The 26,212-nt window shown below is 39.5% G+C and overlaps 1 protein-coding gene across 14 annotated transcripts in view; it reads left to right on the top strand.

Annotated features, from left to right (window-relative positions):
- CACNA1C (calcium voltage-gated channel subunit alpha1 C) overlaps positions 1-26,212 on the top strand; it is a 498,259-nt gene that overhangs the window by 286,414 nt on the left and 185,633 nt on the right. For all 14 annotated transcript variants that reach the window (XM_074826113.1, XM_074826100.1, XM_074826102.1 and 11 more), the window contains exons 4-5: positions 2,106-2,245; positions 9,945-10,084. In XM_074826113.1, coding sequence (XP_074682214.1) covers positions 2,106-2,245; positions 9,945-10,084 — 280 coding nt within the window. The remainder of the gene's footprint in view (positions 1-2,105; positions 2,246-9,944; positions 10,085-26,212) is intronic.

Raw genomic sequence — 26,212 nt, 5'->3', positions numbered from 1 at the left:
GTCCATTTCCATCTTCCTCCAGCCTCTACACAGGCTTTACCTAGTCCTTTCAGAGGTGGGGCATTGCCTCCCAGGCAGAGCTACCACAGACTGTCTGTGCAGGGTGATGTCTGGCCTTGTGGTATGTTGATAGAGGCATGTGGCAGCACAAAGGTTCAGGGCAATCAGAAAGGCACAGCATAGACTTCCCATCACACAATCATTTTGTGGTTTGTTTTGGGTTTTTTTAAGAGGTTTTGTGACAGTTCGTCTTACTTTACAAATGGGTGCATAGAGCTTGATGTTTGGGTCTGTTTAACTATGATTTTGTCCATCAATTAGTACCTGTTCAGCTGCCATCAGCAGTGGAAGGAGAAGGGCTGCCAGGTTGGTCCCTTCTAGGAGTGTGCAAGCCATTATGGAGCTCTTTTTTGTGGCTAAACCCATGGCTGGACTCCTGGTTGTTAGCACTTATGTGCCAATTCCTGTGCTAAATAAAATAATGCACTATTTGAGGAGCTGGGGACACAGTGGTCACTAGTAACGTATGCTGTTGTTTCCTTCTTCAAGTTCAAGGGGAGGAAGGTCCTTAGTGTGCTGACCTGTCTCCATCTGGGACAACAAGGGAGAAATTCTGTGCTGTGGGCATGTTCAAAAGCTTTACAACTGGATCAGATAACTACAGAATTATACTTTTTTAGGTATTCCCTGTACTAAACACTGGGGAATAATACTGCAGGCATTGTGAAAGCATTGTCTGAGGGAAAATGCAATATTTTAAAGCACAAACATGTGTCTGCTACTGTCAGATGGAATTTCTCAGTTGTGTAAAATAAAATGTTAATGTAAACGTGCAGATGATCTGGAAATTGACTTTTTTGATCAACATAAGTCCTTGTTAATTACCTGTAGCTGAATGGAAGAGATTCACAAGGGCAGCTGATTCAAATGATGGAGTGATTTTTTGTAATCCTGCGTATTTTGTATTGCTGTATCATATGAAAGTGTCATACATGTATTCAGCTGGACAGAGGAACAGGGCAATTGCAGTTCAGAGTGAAAAGAAGAATAAAGTAGTGACCTCTCTGATTGTATTGCTGGGTACTTAATAAGATATGACCAAGAATACCTAGGCTGTTTTAATTTATATTTTTCTCAGCTTTTTATTTCTTTAATGTGAACTTTTAATAACTTACTTTGTAGTTCGACCTTGCAAGGACCTAGTCTTCTTTTGCTGTCATCTACTTTGCATGTACTTCTTTCCCACTCAGCTTGCCACGCAGCACTTTTGTAGTGATTACCTAATGTTGCAGTTTCCCTCCTACTTAGGTGGAGGTCCCTACCATTTCTGCAATACTGCTATGCTTATTCCACACTGGGGCTAAAAACCCCAGAGATGAGAGACGGTGAGCCTGTGTACTAACTCTAAAAGCCTGCTTGCTCGTCCTGAATCTAACTGTACTGTCACTGGAAGTGACTTTGTTTGGATGTGCTTAACTGCAGCCTGCATTTCACAGGGACATAGACATTTCTGATAGAATGACTAAAAGCCTCTAGCATTAGTCAGCCTGATTTGTAAATGATTTATCACCAATATTCAGCCTACCTGTTCCCCAGCAACAGAAAAGGGAATCCCAAAGAAGGCAGAGTCAGACACATGCATCAGTCTCGGATGGGCCCCTTTATTTCTCCCCATCTCTCTCCACAGCATGGTATCCAGCAATGTTTCCTCTCCAGAGGCAGAAAGGGACTGGATGCAGTTCATTGTGATGGCTGACAATATTTGACAATGTACTCTGTAGAGAGCTGAGTGCTAGAACATGCCTGTTGACCCTCTCCCCTCCTCCTTTGCACAGGTCTGTGCAGTGGTCAGTCCCTGCCGAGGCAAATGCAGCAAATTTCAGAGCCTAACCAAAATTTACTGCCACTGTCCTGACAGACTGGTTGCAGACTGTGCAAGTGTGAGGAGAAAAGGTCTCTGGCAAGCTATGCGTATTAGGTGTACCCAAGTGGCGAGTCAGTGCATTGGAGGCTGCATGGGTGGATGGTGACAGGAAAAAATGTCCTTATCCATGGTTTGTCACTCATGTTAACCGTTGTCTCTCTTGTTCTCTTATCTTCCCCAGGAACGAGTGGAGTATCTCTTTCTCATAATTTTTACAGTGGAAGCATTTTTAAAAGTAATAGCATATGGACTTCTCTTTCACCCTAACGCTTACCTCCGCAATGGCTGGAATTTACTAGATTTTATAATTGTGGTAGTAGGGTGAGTACTGACATTTTGTCTTTGAATGGACCGCACACATGGGGATACTGGCAACCTTTGGGAGCATGAGGGTGGGTGAATGCTTGGTACCTTATGTATGGGTAATGTTAGAGTTTGCTGTCCATCATGTTCCTCCTACAACCATCATTTGTTCCTCCTTTGTTAGCCGCCCTACAGACTCCACATGTTTTACCAGGTTTTACCGTGTAACCTAAAAATACCATTAACTCACTGGTCTTCTGCAGTTTTAACTTGATTTGTGTTAATTTCAGTTTGTAGTAATGATGTACCTTGAGGTAAATATTAAGGATTGACAATCAGTTGATGTACATTTTCTGTCTGGTATCCCTTTCTGCTTAGCCTTTTCCAAGGCTTTTAATGGTTTGCAAGACATGGAAATTAAACTACTCCTTGGGAACAGGGATGAGAAGAGGAAGCAGTGCGAGGCTGTTGGACAAAGTCAAATGCCTGAATATGCTTAACTGGAAGAAAATACTTTTGTTTGTGAATCTGTATGAATATTTAAAAAGAATGTTTAGGTGGCATTTGTTAATTAAGGTTAGAGTTGGGTGACAAATAAATTCTGCTGTCTTGTGAACTTCTACTGATTTTTCTCATTCTCAAAGATGGATGAAAAATTTAAAACCCAGGTTTTCCTACTTAAAACCAAAAATAATTTCTTCAGTTCAATTGCACTGGTCTGTTGGTGATTTCAACACTTTTGATTTAGACCCTTTTAATGCTTTAACCTTTTTAAAGACTAATTTTACTATTGTAGATCAAATTGCCACTTTGAGCTGCAACCTTTCTAATCCCCTTATTCCTCTCTGTGTTTTTCAAGCTTGGCATTTAATTTATTTGAATAAAAGCAAAATAAAACACCTTCTGCTTTTTCTACCTAAGGGTAAGAGATAAGCAAGGGGTTTGAATTGTGGTTGTTGAAGGGAAGAGGTGAAGGATAAACTACCCCTGAAGACAAAGAGAACAAGTATTTCTTCACCTGAATAATTTGTCCCATCCTACCACCACTCCATTGTTAAAGAGTTTCATTGTCCACTATAACTTGCAGTCTTTTTACCTCTTTACCAAGGAAACCCTGCATCAGCTCCTAGGGAAAACGTCATAGGGACATTCTCAGTCATCAAAACCCCCTCATAATTTCTGCCCCAAACCAAAGTCCATTTAGCTTCTTGACCATTTTGTGGTGGCTCCACATCAGCAAACTGCTGTGTGCTACCCAATCCCTCCCACTTCCCATATCATGGGGAAAAGTGGGTGGAAGGAGAATTCCCAGTGAGGGGGAGAGAGGACAAGCTGGAACCTATTCTTAGTCCCAAGACCTCTCTGCCTCCACATGGGCATAATGCTTCTCCTTACAGCAATGCTGTAATTGTCTTTCTCCTTCGTTCCTACTCACAGCCAGAGGATTCCACAGCAAATTAGTAACTGGAAATTGGAAAATCCCCAACACCTCCCTGGTACTGATGTCCAATTCCATAGCTGGTTCTGCCTTTGCATGTCCTCAGATATCTCACCTGCTTGGGAATTGCTGCTTAAATTGAAGAAAGATTGGAGAACAAGAGTCCTGTGAATGTGATTATTCCTTTTTCATTTTTATGAGAAAGAGATTTTTTAAAGAGAGGACACAATACTACTACTTCTTCCATTGGAATGTGGAAGAGCAGGGCTCCAAAAATCACAGGGCAGCATTATATCTAGTGTAAGTACAGTCCTTTTCAGTTTTCCTACTAGGGCAGTTAATCAGCAAGATGATATTCAGACTGAAATTAATTCCCTTGCCAATGACAGAAGCTGCAGCTCTCAGCTTTTCTGTCTGTTCTTGCCTCCAGCAGTTCTCAGTCACTAGATGGGGAACAAAAAATGTAACTGGGGAGGGATTACACTAGTATAATAAACATGGCCAAGACCCCAAGGTCTCTGTTAAATAGTAACAATCTCAAGTGACAGATTCCACTTCAAGGCCAGATGGGTTCCTTTGATGTTTATCTGTTTAAACTCACTCGTACGGTACCACAGCCTAGGCTGGTGCACTGCTTTTTCTCTCCACAACCCCTCTGCAAAATCTACGTGGTGATACCATCTGTTCCTGTTCTGCCCTGTCATCTTTTCCTAGGGGCTGTCTGAAACCCCTCAATGACATTATGTTTAAATTTCAGCATATTTGAATATTTTGTCAGGGAGGAAGTCCCATGGAAAAGGTTTAAAATAAATTTTAAAGAGAGGAGGAAGAAAGCAAGTGCTGGTAAAATTTCCTTGTGATGCCTTTTTCAGCCTATTGATGGAGCTATTGGAGAAAGCTGAGTAATTTGGACACGTTTAGCACTGGGCAGAGGGATTTATTTGATACGTGGGGCAAAGGATAGTGTGAGATTCATACTGGAAGCATCAAGTCCCAAAATGACTCCAGTAATTGCCATTCGTGCTTGTTCTGCCTTAGGAATCATCTTCATTTTCAATGATGATTGTCCTTGCTACAAAAAAATTGAAAGACTAGGTGGGAAGTATTTCTTCAAGTACAGTTGGAAGTTAAAGCAAAAAAAAAAAAGACAGGATTTAAATCCTTTGTTTGTCTCTAAATCCACCTAGGATACACTGTTTACCACATGTATCTTGAAGAGATAATACAGCACAACATACAAGTCAATAGAGGAAGAGGAAAACAAACATGTGTAGGACCAAGCATAAATCTAGAGGGAAGTCTCAGTTTTTATAAAACATCTTTACAAAAATATGCCTGTATACTTTCCCTTGCCTTCTGAAGATATGTCCCCTGGTATCCAAAGGGATCTTAGAGTCAGTGGTTCTAACAAGGCCACAGGAATATGCAGCAGCAGCAGAGGGGATCATTGAACACAACTGCTACATTTTCTGGAGAAAGGATGCACTTTAGACCTGTAGGCTTGTAACAGCTTATCGTTCTTGCAGTGTGGGAAATCTGCTTATTCATCAGCTAAGGCTCTTAAAGTTTGATTCTATCTTATCTTTAAATAGCCTATGACCCTGCTATAGCAGCACCATTAAATGCTGCTTTGAAGATAAGTGTCTAGGGGGGGTATCAATCAGAGACACTGTGGATAAAAACATTATTAGTTAAGAGCAGAGATCACACCCCTAAGCTGCCTAATGAGGCACAACCCACAAACATTAACCATTAGTCAAATTGTATCCTGCTTCCTTCAGTTTTACTGTTCCTCTTTTGGAAAACATTAAAACTTTCAGAAATAACAGTGATGTCCTTTAATAATAGGCTGTTGGGGAAATTTCTCTTGAGAGAAGACTAACCTGACCATGTTGTGCTAGAAGAATATCTGTCTTTCCTGGCAATGCTGTGGTTTGTTTGCCAAGCACAGTCATTCTCCAAGGGCCCATAACTTCTGCCAGAAAAAAGATGTTGTAATTTGAAAGGCAGTCTTTCTTGGGAAGGTAAGCAGTGAAGGTATTTGGAAAGGATGTGAAATTCAGAGCAGACTGGAAAATGTGATCACAGTATATGTCTTTCTGAAGGCCTGTGGGGAGTTTGTAAAGGGCAGACCCAAACACTTTCACACTCACAAATCACAGGTGAACTGTAAAACATTGTGAAAAAAGTCATTGTACTTTACTATTTCTTTATACCTATGAGGATTCTTTCAGCTGTGTTTTTCTGCTGATATTTGGCCTTAGAAATATCAAGCCCTCTATTTTCTCTTTATATTCTGTAGGCCGTTGACAAGTTCTTTTTTTATGCTATAAAAACCAGTGTGCCCTCCCCACAGAGGAAAAGATGAAGAGCTGTAGAGCAGGTTTTACAGCCTTATCACGCTGCTGTTGGGGTCATCTAGCAAAGTGAAAACCTTTTTGATATTTCATACATCAAAAGGTAAAAAGAAAATTATAAGAAAGGAAAACAGTGCGACTAGCTTCATACCTACAAGTAAATGTAAAAAAAAAAAAAAGTGCAGTGTGTCCATACATGCACGTGTGGGATAGAAATTTATTTTTTGCTTTATAGTTCATGTGTGTCAAATGACTTTAAGTGTAGTCATGTCACAAATGAAATTCAGAAATCAAGATGCTGTTAGTTGTGCTTCATCAGTGGAAAGTACTACATCCAGCTGAAAATGGAGCATGAATTTAGGGTGTCAGAAATTAGTTAGCTGGAAGGAAATAAGATTGATTTCTGTATTGGTTTTTTTTAATGGTGAAATTTTCCGTGACCACAAGAGATTAGCCCTCTTGCATTTTTATACTATCCAAACTTTGATTTCTTTGTCAGTACACTGTTCTCACACCATGCTTGGAACATGCATTTCAGCTAACTCACCTACTGAGAAGAGAAGGAAAGAACTGCACCTCCCTCCACCATACCTACTGTAAGCTTTTTGCACAGGTTTTCATCAAAGAGCACATTTTCCCATGTAGATATAGGGTAGAGGGACTGTGGCCTCCTGTTTTATATGAATAGCTTAACATCCATCCATCTCTTTTAGGATTGGAAAACAATTAGCTGAAAACTAGGAAGAGTCTATAGAGCTCATAGAAACTAACAAAACAAAACAAAACAAAACAAACTGTGTATGTGGGTTTTTTCTTAATAGAGGATAATGAAAGGCACAGTCAGAACCCTTACCTTTCTTCTGTGTTTTATCATTGGTGCTATTTCTGAACAGGACATTTTATTATTTTGGGTTTTTTCCTTCCCTCTGGGTCATAATGAGTTACAACCAAAAGAAACGTGTGGTAGTTGTAGTCTCTGAGTCATAGATGTCTGCCCATGTCCTAACACAGGAGGTCATAAGGACAATGAAGTAGGATTGGCAAGATGTACTATAAATTTGAAGAGTGGAGTAGAGATTCAGTAGACCAGATTTGGCACAGTCTAGTCCCTAATACAAAAGGGAGAGAGAGTGAAATAAATAAGAGAAATAAAAAGTTGTATTGCATTAGTAAAAAGTAGGATTGGTACAGGGGGAGATATTAAGCATGGAGTAAATGCGTTAAAGCAGGATTAGCAGAAGTAATGCAATTCAAGTTTAAATGTAGATTATTAAATAAGGAGCAACAGGAATTACTGCAAATTATTGCTGAAATACAGTAGGCAGATGACTGTGGGTACCTCAAGACAGCACATCAAAGGTGGAGCACACAAACAGGGCCAACTGGCCTGCAGTTAGAGCTGCATTAGTCTGGGAAGGCAGGTTCTAGCTCCAGTGGAGTGAGCTGTCCTACTGGTTGTGTTTCTGCTCTTCCTGAATGAATTTAGGACATGAATAGCTTTTCTTAACATGCAGTATTCTAGAGCAACCCATGATTTTCTCACTGCATGAGTGGCAGGAGAAATGCCCTTGGTGCCAGCTGCCAAGAGCTGCTGTTTGGTAAAACATGGAGCCAGTGATAATGGGGACCAGGAGGACAGACCCTCAGTTTTGCACAGTTGCTGACTCAGAGTTCCTTGAGATTTCTTGACTTCAGCATTGCAAGAGAGATGAAAAACAGCATAAGAAACCTTCTGCAGTGAATTCTTTTTCCTCCAGAGGATCCCAGTAGACAGGAACTGTTGTATAGGTGTGTCAGTCATCATCTAGTATGGGAATTCTGTTGACTAAGAAGATAGAAACATTTGAATAAGAAATAGAGCACATTTCTAGAGCTTAATCACTAACTTACTGAAAATATATTAGGCCAAATTTGACCTACAGTGTTTCTATTATGAAGACCAGCAGAAAATTGCAGCTGTATAATTTGTGTACACAGCTCAAGAAATACATGCATTCCAATAATTCATGTTCTTTGCATCAGCCCTTGTTTATCTCTCTCCGTGATATCTGTAGTCAATGCAGTATTTCTCATAGGCTCTGTTTTTGTCTTCTTTGCATCCTGCTTCTTAGTCTGCAACACCTACAAACTCAGCATCCAACCTCCCCACACAGTTTTTCCCACGCTTGTTACCTAGTTGTTAAATCTTTCTGCATTGCTTGAAGTTGAGGCTTTGAATAGATCCAGTTAGGAGTTCCTCAGTCACAGCTGACAAGTTTTATAAGACTCTTTATATGACATTTTTTTAAAAACTGCTTAAGAAACTAACTTTGCATTTTCACTCCTCTAATCCACATTTTTGTGTGGATTTAGTGCTGGGGAAATGTGTTAGTTTAGATGCTTAGTTAAATGAATCCTCTTTTTTCTATCCAGGGCAAGCTCCGTATGTTTGTGGCCCTATCTGTAAGTTTTAACAGCAGACTGAAGGGATTGGAGCTCCTTGTAAAGCAATCAGGCAGCTCAGTCTCTGCTTGATATGCAGTTTGGGGGCTCTCTGTGGAATATGCCAGTCAGGGTGTATAGATGAGATCTTGACAGAGGCACTGCATACTGCAAATTTGGAGAGAGAAATCAGCCAGTGCTCAATCCAGGCCACTCCAACTAGGTTGTTTCTGGCATCCCAGGCAGCTTCTTTAAAGTTACCTTTGGTACCTCCATGACATGCTACAGGCCAAGGGGTCTCTGCCAACAGGCTAGTTTTTTCTACAGAGTGCCAAACATCCATTTAGACTGGAACCACTTTTAATCTCTACTGAATTTGGCTGGGTTCAAGCTGATGACTTCAAGGCTGAAAGCAATGTCATTAGCAAATTCATGAGGAATCCATCCTCCCCCAAAGGTACTAATGTCTTACCAGAAAAATGGAAGCTGCTTCCTGAAAGCTAATTTATTAAATCAAGTTCTTATTAGCACATAGGGTGAGCCTTCAGCTCTTTCACAGAGGAACATTGTCTTTTCTGCCTGGCTCTGCCTTTTCAAATGCACTGAATGAGATATCTTCTTCTTAAAGCAGCTACTCCTACTAGGCAAGATAAAACATTAAGACTGGTGTAATAAAACATTCTAATAATAAGACTCCTACAGTTTTGAGCTTTCCCTAGCCAATGCATCAGGAGATTTACAAATAGATACACAAACACATAATCTGAGCATACTCCCTTATCTAAAAATTTGCACCCTGGCGGATCCCTGTGTTTAATACCAAGTTCTACCTGCAGTGACCTTGGTGAATCTTAATGTCTTGTAAAATGGGTGACAAATAATTAATGATTGGATTCCTTATGGATGATGATTTTTTTTTGCCCAAAGTGGATTGTTGGTTAATAAGGACAGCAAAGTATTGGCAGCAGAAAGGGCAAAACCTAAGATTTGTGCTTTCTTGCCCTTCCGCTCAACTCCCACGGAGTATGTCCAGACTGTCTGGTAAGGACAGCCTGGAGATTGCCTTCAGAACCTGGCCCACATTCCCTGCTGGTGGTGACCCTTTAAATTCAGCATGAAGAATTGCCAGAATGGCCATTTTGAAGCACCCAGCATGCCCCAGCACACAGGGCAAGGAGCACACCTCTACATGCCACCAGGCAGGCTGGTCACTGGGGTAGTCTATAGCTAGCTGCAAGGAGCCATTAGGCTGAAGCAGAAGCATGTCGTGTTTATGTCTGCTCCAGAAACAAGTGTTTTGCAAATGGTATAGACATCACCATTAGGCTATTGCATATGGGAAGAGTCTGTCTCTCCACCATATGTGAATGTCGACTGAGATGTGTGATACTCTTCACAGGTTTGTGAGATAGCTTGGGTGATATGATGATGATGATCTCTGTTCCTGTTTAGCCCAAGCCTTGCTGTCTGCCTACAGATTGTTTCCTCTTTCTTTTTGCAGGCTTTTTAGTGCAATTTTAGAACAAGCAACCAAAGCAGATGGGGGGAATTCAATAGGAGGAAAAGGTGCCGGATTCGATGTTAAAGCACTGAGGGCTTTCCGAGTATTACGTCCGTTACGGCTGGTGTCTGGAGTTCCTAGTAAGTAACGTCATTGTTTTTCTTTTATGTATGTCTGTGGTGTGACATGGGTCAGGAGTAATTTGTGTAACAATTTTGAAGATGGAGCATGATGCAAATTATTCTTGGTATGTGTGGGAGGCCTTTTTTAAAATTAATGTATTCATGATAAATGTTATATTAATCAAAGGACAACCAAACCAGAGCTGAAGGGGAATGGAAGTTTCATGGTATGTCAGTCTGATTGTGCAACATTTGTAAACAATGAAAGTGGGAGATCCAAGATTTTCATGATTTCAGGCAAAAGATCCTTTAAATAATTGTGAAGTCACAGTGCATTTTTGGTATTATAGCTACTCAACCTTGATAGAAATGCTGTATGGTCATTTGTGTTGATTTTGGAGAGAGAGGAGCTTTTTCGTTAAAATTGCATTTTCATCTTTGCACGTGATGTTCTGATCAACAGCACTGGGAAAAATTTAGAACCAACAGGACATAGGGCAATGATACAGTCATGTTCTTTGTTAGTCTTATTTGCTTAAATTATTTGTAATGCCTCTGAGAAAGTCCTCAAGCAGCTTTTGATAGTCTAACATACATTTTCTTATTTACAATGAAGGTATCAGTAAGTAGAACTCTGGTAATTCTATTGTGGAGGTGAAATATGGACATCACAGAGTGGGAGGATTGTATAATTTGGCTTGAGAGTTTATTATAGATGAGACCTATTGGCCTTTTGGAGAGAGGGTTAATTGAAAGCTGTCATTGCTTTCCATGTTTATAACAATGAGAGATATAGTTAGCAGGAAAGGAGTTAGTCTTCTTCAGAATAGCTGTGGAGAGAACTTTGTTTATTTTTATTTGGGGAGCTTGCTAGTTTGGTCTCTTGAAGTACTTCTAACCTTAGTCATTCAAAACCTTAAGGTACCACAAACTCTGTGAGATCAGCTTAAACATCATGATTTATTTATTAGGAAAAAAAAAGCATGACGTTCTTTGTCTTTGGCTTATTTTCTGATCCACTAGGTTATATCAGAGCCATGTTTGCAGGCTCCACAATCATAAAGGGTTGAAACTTTTTAAGTGAAAGGTGAGAACATGTGGGAGGAGCTGAAGCACTGATAAAAGCAAAACTTACTGGGGCAATTGACAGCACTACTATTTGTTTTCACAAAAAGCCATGCTTGGTAACCTGTCTGCAAGGCCTCAGCTTGTGCCCAACTTGGGGTTACTTTGGGCATCAGTGGTTGAGTAGAAAATATTGAAAAGTAAATTCTGTCTATTAGGCAACTAAGGACCTTCCCATCTGATACAGAACTAACATTCACTATTCATGCCACCTCTGTTAAGGATTACTGCAGTGGCAGACTATCGTGTCCCATGCAATACCTTCAGTCCATGCAGGATGCAGCTCTGCTTTTGGCCAGATTTGTCTCATAAAGCATATTCTGTGTGTGGGTTTCAGTCTACGCTGGCACCCACTTAATTCCTGGATGTAAATTAAGTTTTTGTAGTTCTTTCCTAGTTCTTCTCTGATCTAAGTCTTCTGGCACTTTCTAGTTGCCCATTGTATGGTAAGGGGAAGGTACTCAAATTTAAACATGTGGAGTGGAGTGTTCTCAGTCAGGTGCTGCTTATGCTGGGACATGTTCTGAGAGTTGTTCTGACATAGGTTGAGCTTAACTGTGCTTATAGCTCTTGCTGTTTTGGGGAACATGTGTTCCCCAAGACAAAGGGGTTTTGTTACTACTGTTCAAGTCTCTTGAATAGTGCTCGTACAGGACTAGAGGAAGCTGAGGAAGCCAAATCTGACAGTTTGTATCCACATGCATATATGATCCTGATCCCAGCATGGACTGTCTAATGGTCCATTTGTGGGGTTTCTCATCAAGAGAAGTATTTAATTTGCACCAGAACAGAGCCAGGAAGCCTGGTGCATGCTAACAAATATTTCGTCTAAATGAAATGCCCGGAGAACCATCAGGAGAACCATCAACTTCACCTGACAGGCATCCTCTGTTAGTCTTTATGGTTCTGACTAGGGATGTATTTATTGAACCAGGCTTCTTTGGGGATGGTGTGGCTTTTAGAAAGCCTACTGAGATCTGTAGCTAATACAGCCTCAATCTTCACTAGGTATTTTTTAATTGTACAAATGCCTGTTGATTAGCCTAGATAGATGTTATCACATCCGTATGTATTAGAGCGTAACTTTTCTTATGAGGCCTTTTAGATAAGATTGCCTAAGCCAACCATAAGTAGTACACTAGAGGATTACAGTATTACATAATAAGTTAGTGCAGAGTTTAGAAGTCAAATCTCTGGGTCCCATTCAAGTTCTGTGCCTGAGACATCATAAACACCAGTGGGTGAGTTACTGACATTGCACTTGCTGTGTGTTACCATTCATAAAGAAATGCCTTTTGCTTCCTTCCCCTTCCAAAATGTAGTAGACTTTTCCCCTGTGTGGAGACAACCCGCGCAGATTTGCCCTAAAATTACATGAATGTAACATGTACTGCAACTTCTTCTCACTTAACAGACTCTATAAGTATATGGAAGCAGCATCTCGTTAGTAAGAGGGGGTTCTCTAGGTCATTGGCAGCTGCCTTCTACATGGAAAGCCCAACATCTGCTGCTTGGCTTGAGGTCCAGATCTAGCTACCACTATTTGGGAAAAAAAAAAAGCGTAAAGCACAATGATTCTTATAAACCAAATTTATGAAGCACATGGTGAATTTTTGCATGCAAATCTTAAACTCATCAGGATTGGGTTGGGAAATAGGTTGTCTGAGGTGGAGAGATTGGCTTGCAGCATGGAATCATTTTTTCTGAGTCAAAAGATTTTTCATGGATTTTTTTTTGCTCTGGCTCAATCCATAGGAAAGAATCCAATTTGAGAGGGACATCTTTTGTGTTCAGGTTTGATCATTTTAAGACCTGTTTCAGAATATAGAGAGTTTCCACGTAAGTGTGATTAGAAGTAGGGGAAAAACATATGAATTGCCCTCTAAAGTCGATTACTAGTGTCTGCATTTTGCAGATGGAGATAATGAAGCAAAAGTTTAAGGTTTAATTTAAAACTTTCAGAAGTGACTTCTAATTCTATATGTCTTATATTGGCTACCAGTGCTAGACACCTGGGTCAACACAGGTATCTGAAACATAGATGGATAGAGGACATTAGCTTCAGAGATGAGAATCCCTTTTCTCTGAGTCTCATCCATGCTTAGTTCCTGGGACTTGGCTGTCTCTGTCCAGAAAGTATCTCAGTGATGAATTCAGGGACTGCGCAGCACAGGAAGTGGTTCATCTGCAAGCAAAGTTGTTCACCCACAGGCAGACAAGCAAAGATACCTTTGACAATCTTTGCTAAGATCAAACTGTTCCAGGCCCCAAATTATTTTAGTGCCTCCTACAGTCAGAAGGGTTTGAGATCATGAATTCAACAAAGCCTGAAGACTATGTCTGGATGACTGTTATGAGCACTGTGGTGGTTTAGTCCCTGCTGGGGTCTGAGACCACGCGGCCGCTGCCCCTCCCCCACAAAGGGAGTGAAATACAAAGCCCCAAGACTGAAATAAGGAAAGGTTTAATACAACAGTGCAATAGCAACACAACAAACAACAACAATAACAGTAACAGTAATAACAGTGAACAGAGCAAGATATCTACCAATACAGCAGTGAGAGCAGAGAGATGGCATAACACACGCACTCAACGACTCTCCCACGCTTGGGCGCCAGGAGGTGACGTCAGCATGGTATTGAATAACCCGGCTAGAGCTCCCCCCCACTGCTGGGGAATCTTAACCCTATCCTGGCTAAACCAGGACAGGCACATAAATATTTTATAATCTTTAAGAGAACAGATGATACTTTTATTCTTTGTGGTGTATGGACATTCACTAGACCACTTGTCATAAGGAAGGAGATAGACATTTTGTTTAGAAGATGAGACAGACATTTTTTACCCGCCACTAAAACAGTTGTAGCATTGTGGGAGAAGCCTTCAAAGGCACTGAATTTAATGGCTTTGTGTTCCCATTACACCTTCAAAAATTGGTGTTAAGTATTTACACATTTTCAAGCAGTGCAATAGGGATTGATTTGGGCTTTTTTTTAAAAAAAATAGTTTTAGTTTTTTTCTTGAAAACTTTTTTTGGAGTGAGAAGTACAGTTTTTGTTGTGACTATGTGAGGTGCATGGCAGAGTGGTGAATTAGATACTTCCCACAGCTCTCATCCCAGTGCTGATAGTTGCTTTGTGAAAAAAATAAAATTTAAAAGGGATAATTAAGTAAATGACTTTTTTTTTTTCTTTTTTAATTTATAACTCTTTTTAAAGTCATACTGCTTCTGGAAAAAATGATCCACTCCCAGTCTAATGCTAGTTTAGCCTGGCATTAACTTGCAAATTAATAGTGAATATTTTCAAAAGCCCATGACTGATTTAGGTTTCACATTTTGAAAATTAGACATAAGCACATTATATCATTGCTACACAGGCCAGACTTCACTGTTCAATTATTCTGTTACTGTCATACTAACATAATTCTTGTAGTGCATACTTTATTTCAGTTGCTGAAATAACTATACTGCTAGTATACCACAGCAGTCTCCTTGTAAAAAAAAAAACTTCACATGTGCATTAAAGCACCCATCTTAATGTGGTATTAAAATCAATATATTAGTTTGAGAAAGGAGAGAGAAGAAAAACTATTCCCTTGACGGACATAAGTAGACAAGTGCAAAATCAGCATGTATACTGTAACTTAAATACTTTAGTGTCTTGGAAACTGTTACTCAGTATCTCCTTTGGTAGGAGTGTAATGCATTGCAAAGCTTTCTAGGGACAGAATCAAGTCAGCCCTTTTGTATTAAGAGTTTTCTGTTGGTTACTCTTCTATCTCCATTTGATATTATTACATATTTTAAAACTTGTTTTAAACATTTTGTGCCTGAGGAGGGCAAAAAGAAGCATCCAATTTGGCAATGAAGAAGCATGATCCAATTAAAAAAGAAAAGCACTCCTGACTGCTGCAAAGGACAATCAGTTACTCCTACACATGCTAACTCACGCCCATTTAATTTATTAAATTCCATTTCTATCACTTTTATTCATGCTGCACAATTATACCACCTCATACATTCTGTTCATCCTCTTTATGTTGTACTTTGTCTTCATGTAACTGCATTATTGTCACTAGTTATTGCCTATCTGATATTTGCCAAACTCAATTTATAAACTCTTCTAGGTAACTCAAAAGCCATATAATTTGAATAGTTGTTGTGCTCATTGTATTTTCAATGAGATCCTCCACTGAACACCCAGATTTATGTGGGCAGAAGACCATGATATCCTTGCCAAAGGTAGAGAGGAAACTTGACTGTTCCACAAGGACAAAAACTTGCCATCTTTTTCTCTTCTTTTTTTAAAAAGAACCACAAAAAACTAAGCCCGTGATGTGTTCCAGCTTCACTAGAATCTCCTAGCAGGAGAGAATTATTCAAAGGCATTATAGGTAGGTCTCTAGCACCAGTACTTACATGGTCTACTGGAGATGCAACAATCACATAACTGGGAAACAGAAGGTATGAGCAGAAGAACCTAAGCCAGACCCTCCTCATGACAGTCTTTCTGTCAGTGAAACAGCAGTGTGTAACTGACTGAGTATATTTTTTTTAGTTAAAATGAAATAAGACCAGAATTTTCATGCATGAATGTCTAGAGATTACTACCTTTAAATAACTAACTAGAGCAACTAATTTTTTGGAATGATGTTGCTGTTGAAGTCCATAACTGCTCTGATTTCATGTGAAAATTGGGCACCTTCAGACAAGGTGTATGAAAACTTTAGACATTTTTAGATTTTGGTCTTTCTTATTACAATTAGTCCTCATTTGCTCTGAACTGCTCTTCTCTGTTAAAACTTACAGTGCTTTCTCAGTCTCAGCAATGTTCTCTACCCCATATTCATTGCAGAGTTTTTTCATTACCACAGACTACTTCCATCCTTATCCCAAACTCTCTGGCATTAATCAGATGGTTTCTTTGAACTTTGTAGTATGTAGGTGTCCTGGTTTAGCCAGGATAGGGTTAAGTCTCCCCAGCAATGGGGGGAAGCTCTAGCCGGGTTATTCATATTCCATGCTGACTTCACATCCTGGCGCTATAGCGCGGGTGAGCGCGTGGATTTGTGCAGCTGTTCCTCTCACTGCTGATTCGGTACATACCTTGCTCTGTTCATTGTTATTACTGTTATTGTTGTTGTTTGTTGTGTTGCTGTTGCTCTGTTGTATTAAACCTCTCCTTATCTCAGCCCCGGGGCTTTGTACTTCACTCCCTTTGTGGGGGAGGGGCAGCGGCCGCGTGGTCTCAGACCCCGGCAGGGACTAAACCACCACAGTAGGAAAGTATCCTGTCTTTACTTGCAAAGTTCTGATAGATGTGAGCCATTCAGGTGTGTATATATGATGCCACATTCACCACATACAGCAGTGAAGATGAGAAGTGAAAAAGCCCCTGAAGGCTCTATGAGAAGAGTAATGCTTGAAGAAAGTTTTGCCCATTTGAGAGATGCTGGATTGGCAAAGTCATCCAGCTGGGTTTGTTGTTAATTTGCTATATTGTTGCAGTGAAGCAAGAAAATCTGAGGGGTGATTTTTTTTTCTGTTGAGTTTTTGTCTGTGTGGGACACTGCCTAAGTACATTGTGCATACTAAATTACAGTCAGTTTTTTGGGACAAGTAAGAGAAAAAGCCTTTCAAATGCTACCATTTTCCAGTGAAGATTGTTCTTAACTCAAAGACTGGCAATATTTCTTTTTTTTCCTCCCCTTTTTTAAGGAATATGATCTAATCTGATAATTTCAAATGATAGGGGAATTCTGCCTGTATGATCTCATAATTCAGAGATACCCCCCACTGAAAGGAAAATATGAGGGGACTTTTACAGCAAAATATAAAGTAACTTAGAGAGTTTAAGATAGTAGGGACATGTCAGACTCACCATGGTAATCCTCCTAATATAAGACGAAGGAAATCTCATATTAGATTCCAGGATTCTGAATTTGCTCTTGAATGATTTATAAAAATTGTGGTTTTGATGCTTGTTGCCTATCAGAAGGCATCTTAGTGCTGGGAGCTAGAAACTAGTACTCTACTGAAGACTTAGTCTTCAACTGCACCCAGTTTGGAGGTAGTGTACCTAACCAGGGGGGAACAGTCATAATGTTTTCTCTCCTGTGTAATCCTTGTAAAGCTGAATTTGTCTAGAGGCCAAATTGAACTTAGGTGTAGTTGAAGCCACTCTACCTGGTGTGTGGAGAAGGCTAGGCCAGTAAATAAGGACCAAGCACCATGCAGAGAGCCCCGTTCCTGCTGCAGGCACAGTGCTCCTGAAACCTTATATTCTGCCTATACTGTAAAAAGCAGGGAGAATGAAATGGTGATTTTTAACTACCCTCAAATTCCCTCTCCCAGGGGAAATTCACTATTCTCTTTTGTAGCATCATGTCAACTTCGGTGTGTCAAGCCACTTTACTGGAGGGTGAGGATAGGACCTAGAGCAATGCTACATATTGTTAGTTCTTTCTGTATCTCAGTCTGCAGCAGTGACATTTACCTTATTCCATCATCACCACCTGACTGTCTGGCCTGTGATTGCTGTCCTGCTTGGGCTTGCGATGTTCTTCCCAGCTACTGAGACAACACAGCTCAATCTATTGCAACGATTCCATTTTGCAGCCGTTGAAATAAACACACCCAATGCAGTTATTTGGCTTGCATTTGGGATTATTTTTTTTTTTTAGTGCACAATCAAAATTTTCAACTGTAATTTCTCATTGTTTTCTGCACAGCACAAGAAAATTAACACCACTTTATATAGTTGAGGAAACAATGTAATTGAGCTAATAAACACAGAGGATTCAAGAAATCCAGAACAACATCTATTTTGACAACCATGCATTTTTTGAGTATAACAAAGAAATGTGACCTGTTGCCTGTTTCTATATGTTGAATAGCACATATTAAGTCTTAAATTTTAGGCAAATAGTAACTGGCAGTCAGAAAGACAATTTTTTTTCAAAGTGTGTATGCTTCTGGCAAAGTATAGTTGACAGTCATCTGTTTTGCACATGGTTTGTGTTTATACACTGTCACTGGTGGAGATAGGGGCTTAAATTTACCCTCCTGATGCATATGAGGTTATGGTATAAACAGCATACCAGTGGAGAATTCTGGCTTGCCTTCAATGTGAGGAGATAGGAGAAGTGGCCTGATCAAAGCTTCCAAAGTGTGAGAGGTTTCCGTGTAGGTACAAAAGGTTAGAGTAAGCTAGAGTAGACAACATACTTGGCAGTTTACTGCCACCAAACCTATGTGATAAAGGTCATTGACAACAGGAAATTGCTGCAAATACATTTGGGCAAAATTTGGCTTCCAAATCTTAATTCTGCCTTAAACTTTGTTGTTGTTGCATTTAATAATGTCAGCTTTTGCCAAGTCCGGTTCCTTTTTTTTCTCTTGGCCTCTAAAAGCTGTAGGAAATGTGCTCTCAAGCAGATTTCTTATGTTCTCTTTCATTCTTGGACAAGACTTCTCAACCATCTGTACCATCTCTCCAGCACATAAAGCACTGTATGAGGACAAGTTGCACCACCTTTCCCATGTCATTGCCTAGCTGTTTTTAATCTCAAGTGGCCAATTTGTTTTGCTTTCATTACGAATGGGAAGGCAGTGGAGAAAAAAGGAGAGAACAGTCTGAACCAGATATCCTCATTAAGCTTATTTCTTCATGGTTAACTTAAAACTACACATGCTTGCAAGTCCTTTATTTACTTAGGTCACCATTACTCAAGGGAGTAATTTGATTCTAGCGTAGCGTCTCCCGTAAGTAAAGATCATTCCTGTGAGTAGGACTTACACAGTCAGGACCTAAGGCATGTTTTCTTGAGTGGTACAACCTGCAGAATGATGTCATTTATGGAAGAAGAGGTTAACTTGATGTAGCAAAAAGGGGTTTGTTTTGGTAAGCAAGACTACTCACAGAGGCACAGACTTCTTGTTGTAATAAAGATTTGTCTTATATTTAAGGAATGCCAATGAAAACAGGGAAATATTTATTATTTGATCTTGGCGATGTAGCTCTTTTAAAAATAGCGCTAATTACAAATGTACCCAATAACTGTGTCAGCCTTTATCCTACCAATTACTGTGCGTGCTGGCATGATTATTCAACATGTCTCACAACAGAACAAAACAAAAAATCCCAATACCATAATGTGGGACCGCATCAGGGTGTAGGCAGTCCCTTCCAAATGAAGAAAACTAAAACCCACGCTGCCATCAAAGAGTAGACGTGGAGATAGTCAAAAAATCCCAGCTTGGCTTAGTAAGAGGTTTTTCAGAAGTGCTCTGGATGGATCAGACTTTCTTTCTAGCACCTTCTTTTCACTCTTCAAGTAATGCCTCGAGTTCTCATTCAGAATGGGTGTAGGGCACAGCTCTGAGAGAGAGCCCATCCCATCAAGATGCTTGTCCTAAAGCATCTGAAAATCTAAGAATGCCATCTGCTGACTCCTAAGAATAGTTTGCGTTGTTGTTTAGATATGCTTTTGTCTGGACCATAAAGGAGCAGAAGTATACATACAGATTGTATGTATACATACAGATTGTATTGATACAGCTAACTGGTATCAGCAGGAGTGTGTCAGGTTCCCAGTTGTTCACTTGTAATTGCTGGCTGTTGCTCTCTCCATGATGGGCAAGGGAAGATATTCCAGATCAAAATAGTAAAGATATGATCTACTCTGTTTTCTTCTTACGTTCTCTCCCAGATGACATCTCTACTGCATCTGATGTCATCCCAAGCTTACATCAAATGTAATTTCATGCTTTGATTCTAATAAGCTAAATTTTGTATATTAATTTAATATCTTGTACAGAATGATTTGAAGTTCTTTGTTAATTTTCTTAAAGTGAATGTATGTCTATTAATTTGTTACTGAACTGTTGAGACTTTTTAACATGCCTGAAGCTTTCTCACCCTCTCTCAGAAACACACACTGGGTAGCATTTGTCTCAGAAGTGGGACACGAGAGTTCATAGAAGAGGGTTTTGCTCAGGACACAAGGTGGTACATGGATGCTCTGTGACTGTGGCATCATTTGAATTAATTCTGTTTGTCCCAGCCTTCAAAAAGCATTTTTAGATGCCTGTGGTCATTGTGATTCTCACAAAACGTTATCAAAATATCAGCAAAGCACAGAGCAGCGGACCAGTCAGATAGTTCTCTCAACAAGTGAATACATTTTAAGTCTCCTGTTTAGTTTCCACATAAATTTTTTCAGTGGTGATCTGAATTTGTAGCAATATTGCATCTTGTACAAGTGCTATAGGAGGAAAAAAAAACAAAGTAAACTGAACTGAGTGGAGGAAAATCTGAGGAAATATATTTTAAAATGTCAGTGGCTACACAAATCTATTGGAGGCCTTCCCTTTTCTCTTTTATCTAGTTTCCCCAAAATCAGCAACTGCTGTCTGAGGTATGTCTGCTTGATATTACTGTGCTAGTTGAGAACACGGAAATACTGGCTGATACGTACCCCTAATAAACTTTTCTATGCTTAAGATGTTCACTGATGGAACCAATAATTTGTTGTTCTGATCATGGGGAAGTATTGACCAAAGGCAAACTGCAGCCCACCTAATGTGCCCAATCTCTTAACATTTTATCAAAGTTTTCTTTCTGCCAGGAAAGGGAAGGAGATCAGACATCTTTCTTAACCTCCCTTTTTCCCAGAAGCAAATCCAATTCCTGTTTAACACATGCAACAATAACCTATCCCATATGTGTTTTGCCCTTTGTTGCAACTATTTTTTTTGAGTTGTCTGAATAGCTATGCCTCTTATTTTTTCAGTTTTAGATTATCTTCTCCTGGTTTGACCTGCCACGTCTATCACAATTCAGAAAACGTCTGCTAGCCCTCTACAAAGAATCTTTGTTTCAACTTCAGTAATGCTAAAGGTGCTGAATATTTTTACATCAGAGGCATTTTTGACAGAAAGTAGCTCATGGAATAAAAGAAATAGAAGAAATTATAAAAATGCTATTTTGGTCACATTTTCATAAGGGTTACTAAATTTTGTTTTCTTTAGGAGTGAAAAGATCTATAGAAATTCAATTTCATTATCAGATTACAAAACATCCTCTTTAAATTTTCAAGTGTCTCATCTTTCAATCAGATACCATTCTTGCAGAGGGCTCCCCTTTTTGAAGACAGTAGTACATACCTGGTGTGAGAACTGGAACATATCAAATGCTGTATATCTTAGAGGTATAATCTGTTGGTTTGTTTTCTTTTATATTATTGTTAACACATTAAACTAGCAGCGTGGCTGACATTTCTGTCTTGTTTTGCATTGGCTGTTGGATTTAGTGATTATTTTTTTTTCTGCAATAACTGTTGATCTTTGTTGTTCAGCACATTTCTGTGCTGACGTTTTCTCATAGGTGGTTGCTGTGCATTGGTTTTTGATATGTATTGAAAGTTACCAAAAGATAAAGTTCCTTTTGATCAGGTTTGATGTCTTGGTCAAAAATGAAACCAATATGTCCATGTATCCATATACACAAGCTTTACAAAGGCCTGTTTTAAATATAACAGTTCTGTTGTTTAGTATAAACAACTTTTTACATTCCAGTGTGGAGATTGTTATTTCACTCAAAATCTTTACTTTGGAGGGGGCCAAATTCCACTCAGATTTATATTTGTAGATTTCTGTATCTGTAAAGAATTTAATTTAGGTGTTCAGTTTGCAACAGGAGAGCCTTATGACTCCGTCTTGACAGCTTATTATATGTAAAAGGAAATTCAAAATAAATAAATGTTTAGTTCCAATGTATTCCAGCAATACATACACAGTCTGTACGAAAATCTTTTGAATTACGCAAGTCATAAAGAAAGTTACAATGAAAGTAAATATCAATAAAGAACCATTCTTTCATCTGACAAATACATCTTTGCGAAAACTGCAACCATTAATCTTTCTGTCCAAACACACTGGAGCTACCTAGTGAGCTAAAGGAGGTTTTGCTTATTATATCAGAAGGCATTTTTTCCCCTGAAGCTGTTTTATTATCTGATGCCTGCAAGCAGAGTTTTAAGTCTAATCAAATTCATAAAAATCAAAAGCAAGTCTTACTAGTGTGGAAAAGAAAAAAGCTGGAGTTACTTAGGTATTTTGAGAGGGGACTGATTAACCACTGAATAGACAAGTCCCTAAATCCAAACTCTTTTCTTAAAACTAAGAGGCAAAGTTGTTCAGATTTGTCTGGCCATGTCTTTTCAAGTGACATTGTACCACATGATTTTATTAACAGCATTTTTAGTAGTTTAAAAAGAGAAAACAAATCCCATGTATGCAGTAACAGAAGTGATAACACATTGTGTAGTTCACATAAAATCTTTCATTACCTGATCAGGTAACTTTCTATTTTAGGTTCTCAAAATACGCCTGAAAACCCTCTATGAGAACAATTTTGAAAATGTCATGCTATGCCTCTCCAGAGCTTAGTCCCAACTATGCCCATTAAGAGCTATCCAAAGTTAAGAGGTGGAGCGAATTTTCTTCTCCAAGGCTATATATCCTGTGTTTGTCATATACAATTCTGCACTTCTACATAGATAGTCATCTAAAGAGAAAGTTTTAGGATTTATCCAGTATTTTGTTTCACTTTTTCTATCATGAGAAGATAAAACTTAGTGTAGCTCAAGGTATGCCAGTTATGATAGGCTTGGAGCATTTAACCTGCAAGAAGATCAATTTTTGTCATCAATATATTTTTCTTCAAGTACTGCAAGACTAATATCATCCCTAGATGCCCTTTTTTTACATTTGCAGGATTCCTGTTACCATTTGTTACCTTGTTAGCTTTCACCTGTTCACGAGTGACAAGTTAGAAAGAACAAGCATCAGAAGAAGGAGCTCCGACAACTAAAAGACTCTTATTTGTAGGACAGAAAGGATTATTTAACAATGAACAAAAGGGGCTAATGTCCACTCACCTGGGGACCTATGAGAATAAACAGTTAAAAATAACGCTGCTCATGACCCCAAGATTTTGGCAACTTTACAAAGGCATTTGTAGCCCGACAGTCATTAGTTCACCATTTAAATGCTGGTACACTCATGATTGAGACTCAAGTGCTTTGAGCCCATTTCTGTTACCGTGATGCATTAGTACTTACAGGTGTCCATAACTCCTTGTTTCAGAAACTACATCCTTAGGACACAGTAATGTGTGCAGTCATTCCTCAGAGCTGTGTAGAAACAGCATCTGGCATTCTGAAACAAAGGTCTTTCATCATTATCTTAATTCAGAGGGTTACAGAGGTTACCCCCCCTGCCCCCACATTGGTTTGGGGATTTTTATGTTCACTTGACCAAAGACAGTACAGCATTTAACACATTCCTATACAAGTTTCCTACTGAATCTAGTGGCACAGGACTAGACCAAAATTTGCTCCTGTACTGGAGCTTGAAAGATTGTTCTCTGCTTGAGCATGAAGTAATTAAAATAAAAAGTGAAAGTATGATGGATCATTTCACTAAGAACTGGTGCAGTCTTCTGACCAGACTGTCTATAGTTTTCCATAGCTCTGCAGGGAGAGAGGGGTGAATAAAAGATCTTCCTATTTGTGATCCTGTACAGTGATTAAGTATAGATAAAACCTTTACAATGAGCCCAAGAACAGTTTTCTCAGAGAGTTCATGATCATTCTGTCAGCAGAAAATCAAAGCTATTTCCTAAGAAAGGGTGACAGCTGATCCTTGCTGGCGTATGAACTGCCAGGACTCCTGCATGCCTGTTATGTGCCTTACTTTCAGCCCATTTTTAGGAATCCCTGTCTGGCAATGAGTACTTGACTTCATCCCACCTCCCATCAGAATAAGACTATTTTACAGTGCACTGCGGTCCTTGTTCAAAACAGCCTCAAATTTTACTTACTGAACTTCATTGTGGTTTTGCTCAAAATGGTCTTTTTTCTATAATGTGCAATTTTCAGTAGGCAGTTAGTTGCCATTTTCCTCTCCATACTCCTCCTCTATATGCAGGTAGCTACATGGAAGGGACACTGCACCCTTTTTTTTTTTTTTTACATTGGAAGTCTTGCCTGGACCTCATCTTCAGATGAACTGAGCTAAGTTCAAATGACTGGAGAATGAAGTTGAGCTTGTAGGAGCTACCTAATGTGTTGGGACTGGAAAGATGAGCAAGGTCTTCTAATCAGCAAGCAACTTTATAAGAAAGTGCTTTGAACAAAAAGCTATTAAAAAATGTTAAAGCCACCCAGGAAGGGGATGCTTCTATGAGTGGTAGTAGAAGTTTCTTCCAGGAGAGAGGCAAAGAGCCTAAGGCAGTCTGTACATTTATCCAACCATCCTGCTCAGGCACCCAAAACCTGGGGCTGTGTGGCCACCATGCTGAAGGCAACCTGTCTTGTTTGGCTAAGTTAGGTCACTCTGACGAGCAGAGAATACGGAAGACGAATTGCTTCCCAAGAGAAAAGGATCCAGAAGGAAGAGCTGGATCCAAGAGTTTTGTTGTGGCTTTTCGGTTTGTTCTGCTGTTCCTTTCTTGCCTCAAAGGATGAGGCAAGAGCGGTATTGCAAGACTTGACAAAAATAAAACAATTGTTCTTGCATACACAGGCCCACTTGTATGTATCTCCTTTTGTGTGTGTGCATTTCAGTTTGAAAAGTCAATGAAAGCATGGTTTGGAAATGGAGGAATGAGAACATTGGGAGCAGATGCCAAAACTTTCTTTTTTCTATTCATTCTAGCATATGGTTTTGAATTGTATATTCATATATGTTTAAATAGTATTACCTACTCCAAATAGTCACTGTTCCACTTGAAAAGTATCTTTTCTAGTTTTTCTTTCTTTTCACTTCTGCTAGTTTTCTGTCCTGTGTCGTGTCTTTCCTTCCTATTCCAAGACCTTCTCTATTATTCCTGAAATAGAAATGACATCTGCAGCCCCAAGAACGCTACACTACACCCACAGAATTTGCTTTATCTAGCAATCTGCCACTAATATTTTGAGACTCCCACAAGACAGTAAGGGACTACCTCCCCAAATTGTTACCATGCAGCTGTCCTTAACTGAACTGTGCCATATGAGTTCCCTTCACAGCACTGATGAAGAAAGTCCTCAATGTTTTCCCTCACAAACCATTGCAGATGTGCTTATCTAAGATATCTTGCCATGACTGTGGATCGTTTTGTGATAAAAATGTTGTTTTCCAGGGTTCCTTTAAAATTGGTATAAAACCTTTCATATTTATGAATATTTAATATTTTTCCATTTTCTTAGCCAATGCTATGTTTATTAAATTATAAATATCCATTTTGGGGAATATTACTGGTTATATTGCTTGTGTTTTGGAAATAGAGATAAGTGTAGTGGCAGTCTCTTAGTGTATCATCAGAAATAACTGTGATTTGTGGGTAGGCCTAGATCATGGCTGGGGATGGTGAATAAACTCTACCACTTAAGAGTGGTTCCCAGAAGTGATCTGACTCAGGCACTGTGCTGAGTCACAAATTCTCCCCTGCTTCCTCATTGCTTGCAGAAATAGTAGTTTTCTTCTGAACTATATTAGCAGAAAAATAATTACCTCCCACGCCCTTGGCACTGGCTTAAGTATGAAAATCTCTGTGTGTTTGTGTGTGTATCAGGAGGCAAAGGAGGGATGGATGGAGTTAAAAGTTCTCTCCTTTCTCTTTCATTCCTGCTCATTCCCAGGAGGAATAGACTGTGCCTACTCATACTCCTAGTTCAGGCAACACCAAGGTGTAGGCAAAATATAGACCTGCAAAACCACTGAACGAGTAGACTCGGGATACGCTTTCTGCAAAGATCTGGACTACTGATATGATGAGAAAAGGAAACCACCCTGTCCAGCAAACCAAGTTTGATCCAAAATTGAAGACACATGAAAATATGAGATAGGGCTCTGCTTGGAAAGGCCTAAATGTTTTTTCTGAGACCAACCTACCATTAGTTTCTTTGGATATGTTCCACAGCACAACAATGCCAAGTGCGTATTAGAAGCTGGGTCTGGTGCACTTTTTTTTG

Source organism: Strix aluco, chromosome 5 (genome assembly GCF_031877795.1).
Source record: "Strix aluco isolate bStrAlu1 chromosome 5, bStrAlu1.hap1, whole genome shotgun sequence".
Taxonomy (NCBI): Eukaryota; Metazoa; Chordata; class Aves; order Strigiformes; family Strigidae; genus Strix; species Strix aluco.
Note: the sequence above shows the minus strand (reverse complement) of the source record. Positions and strands in the feature narration are given on the sequence as shown.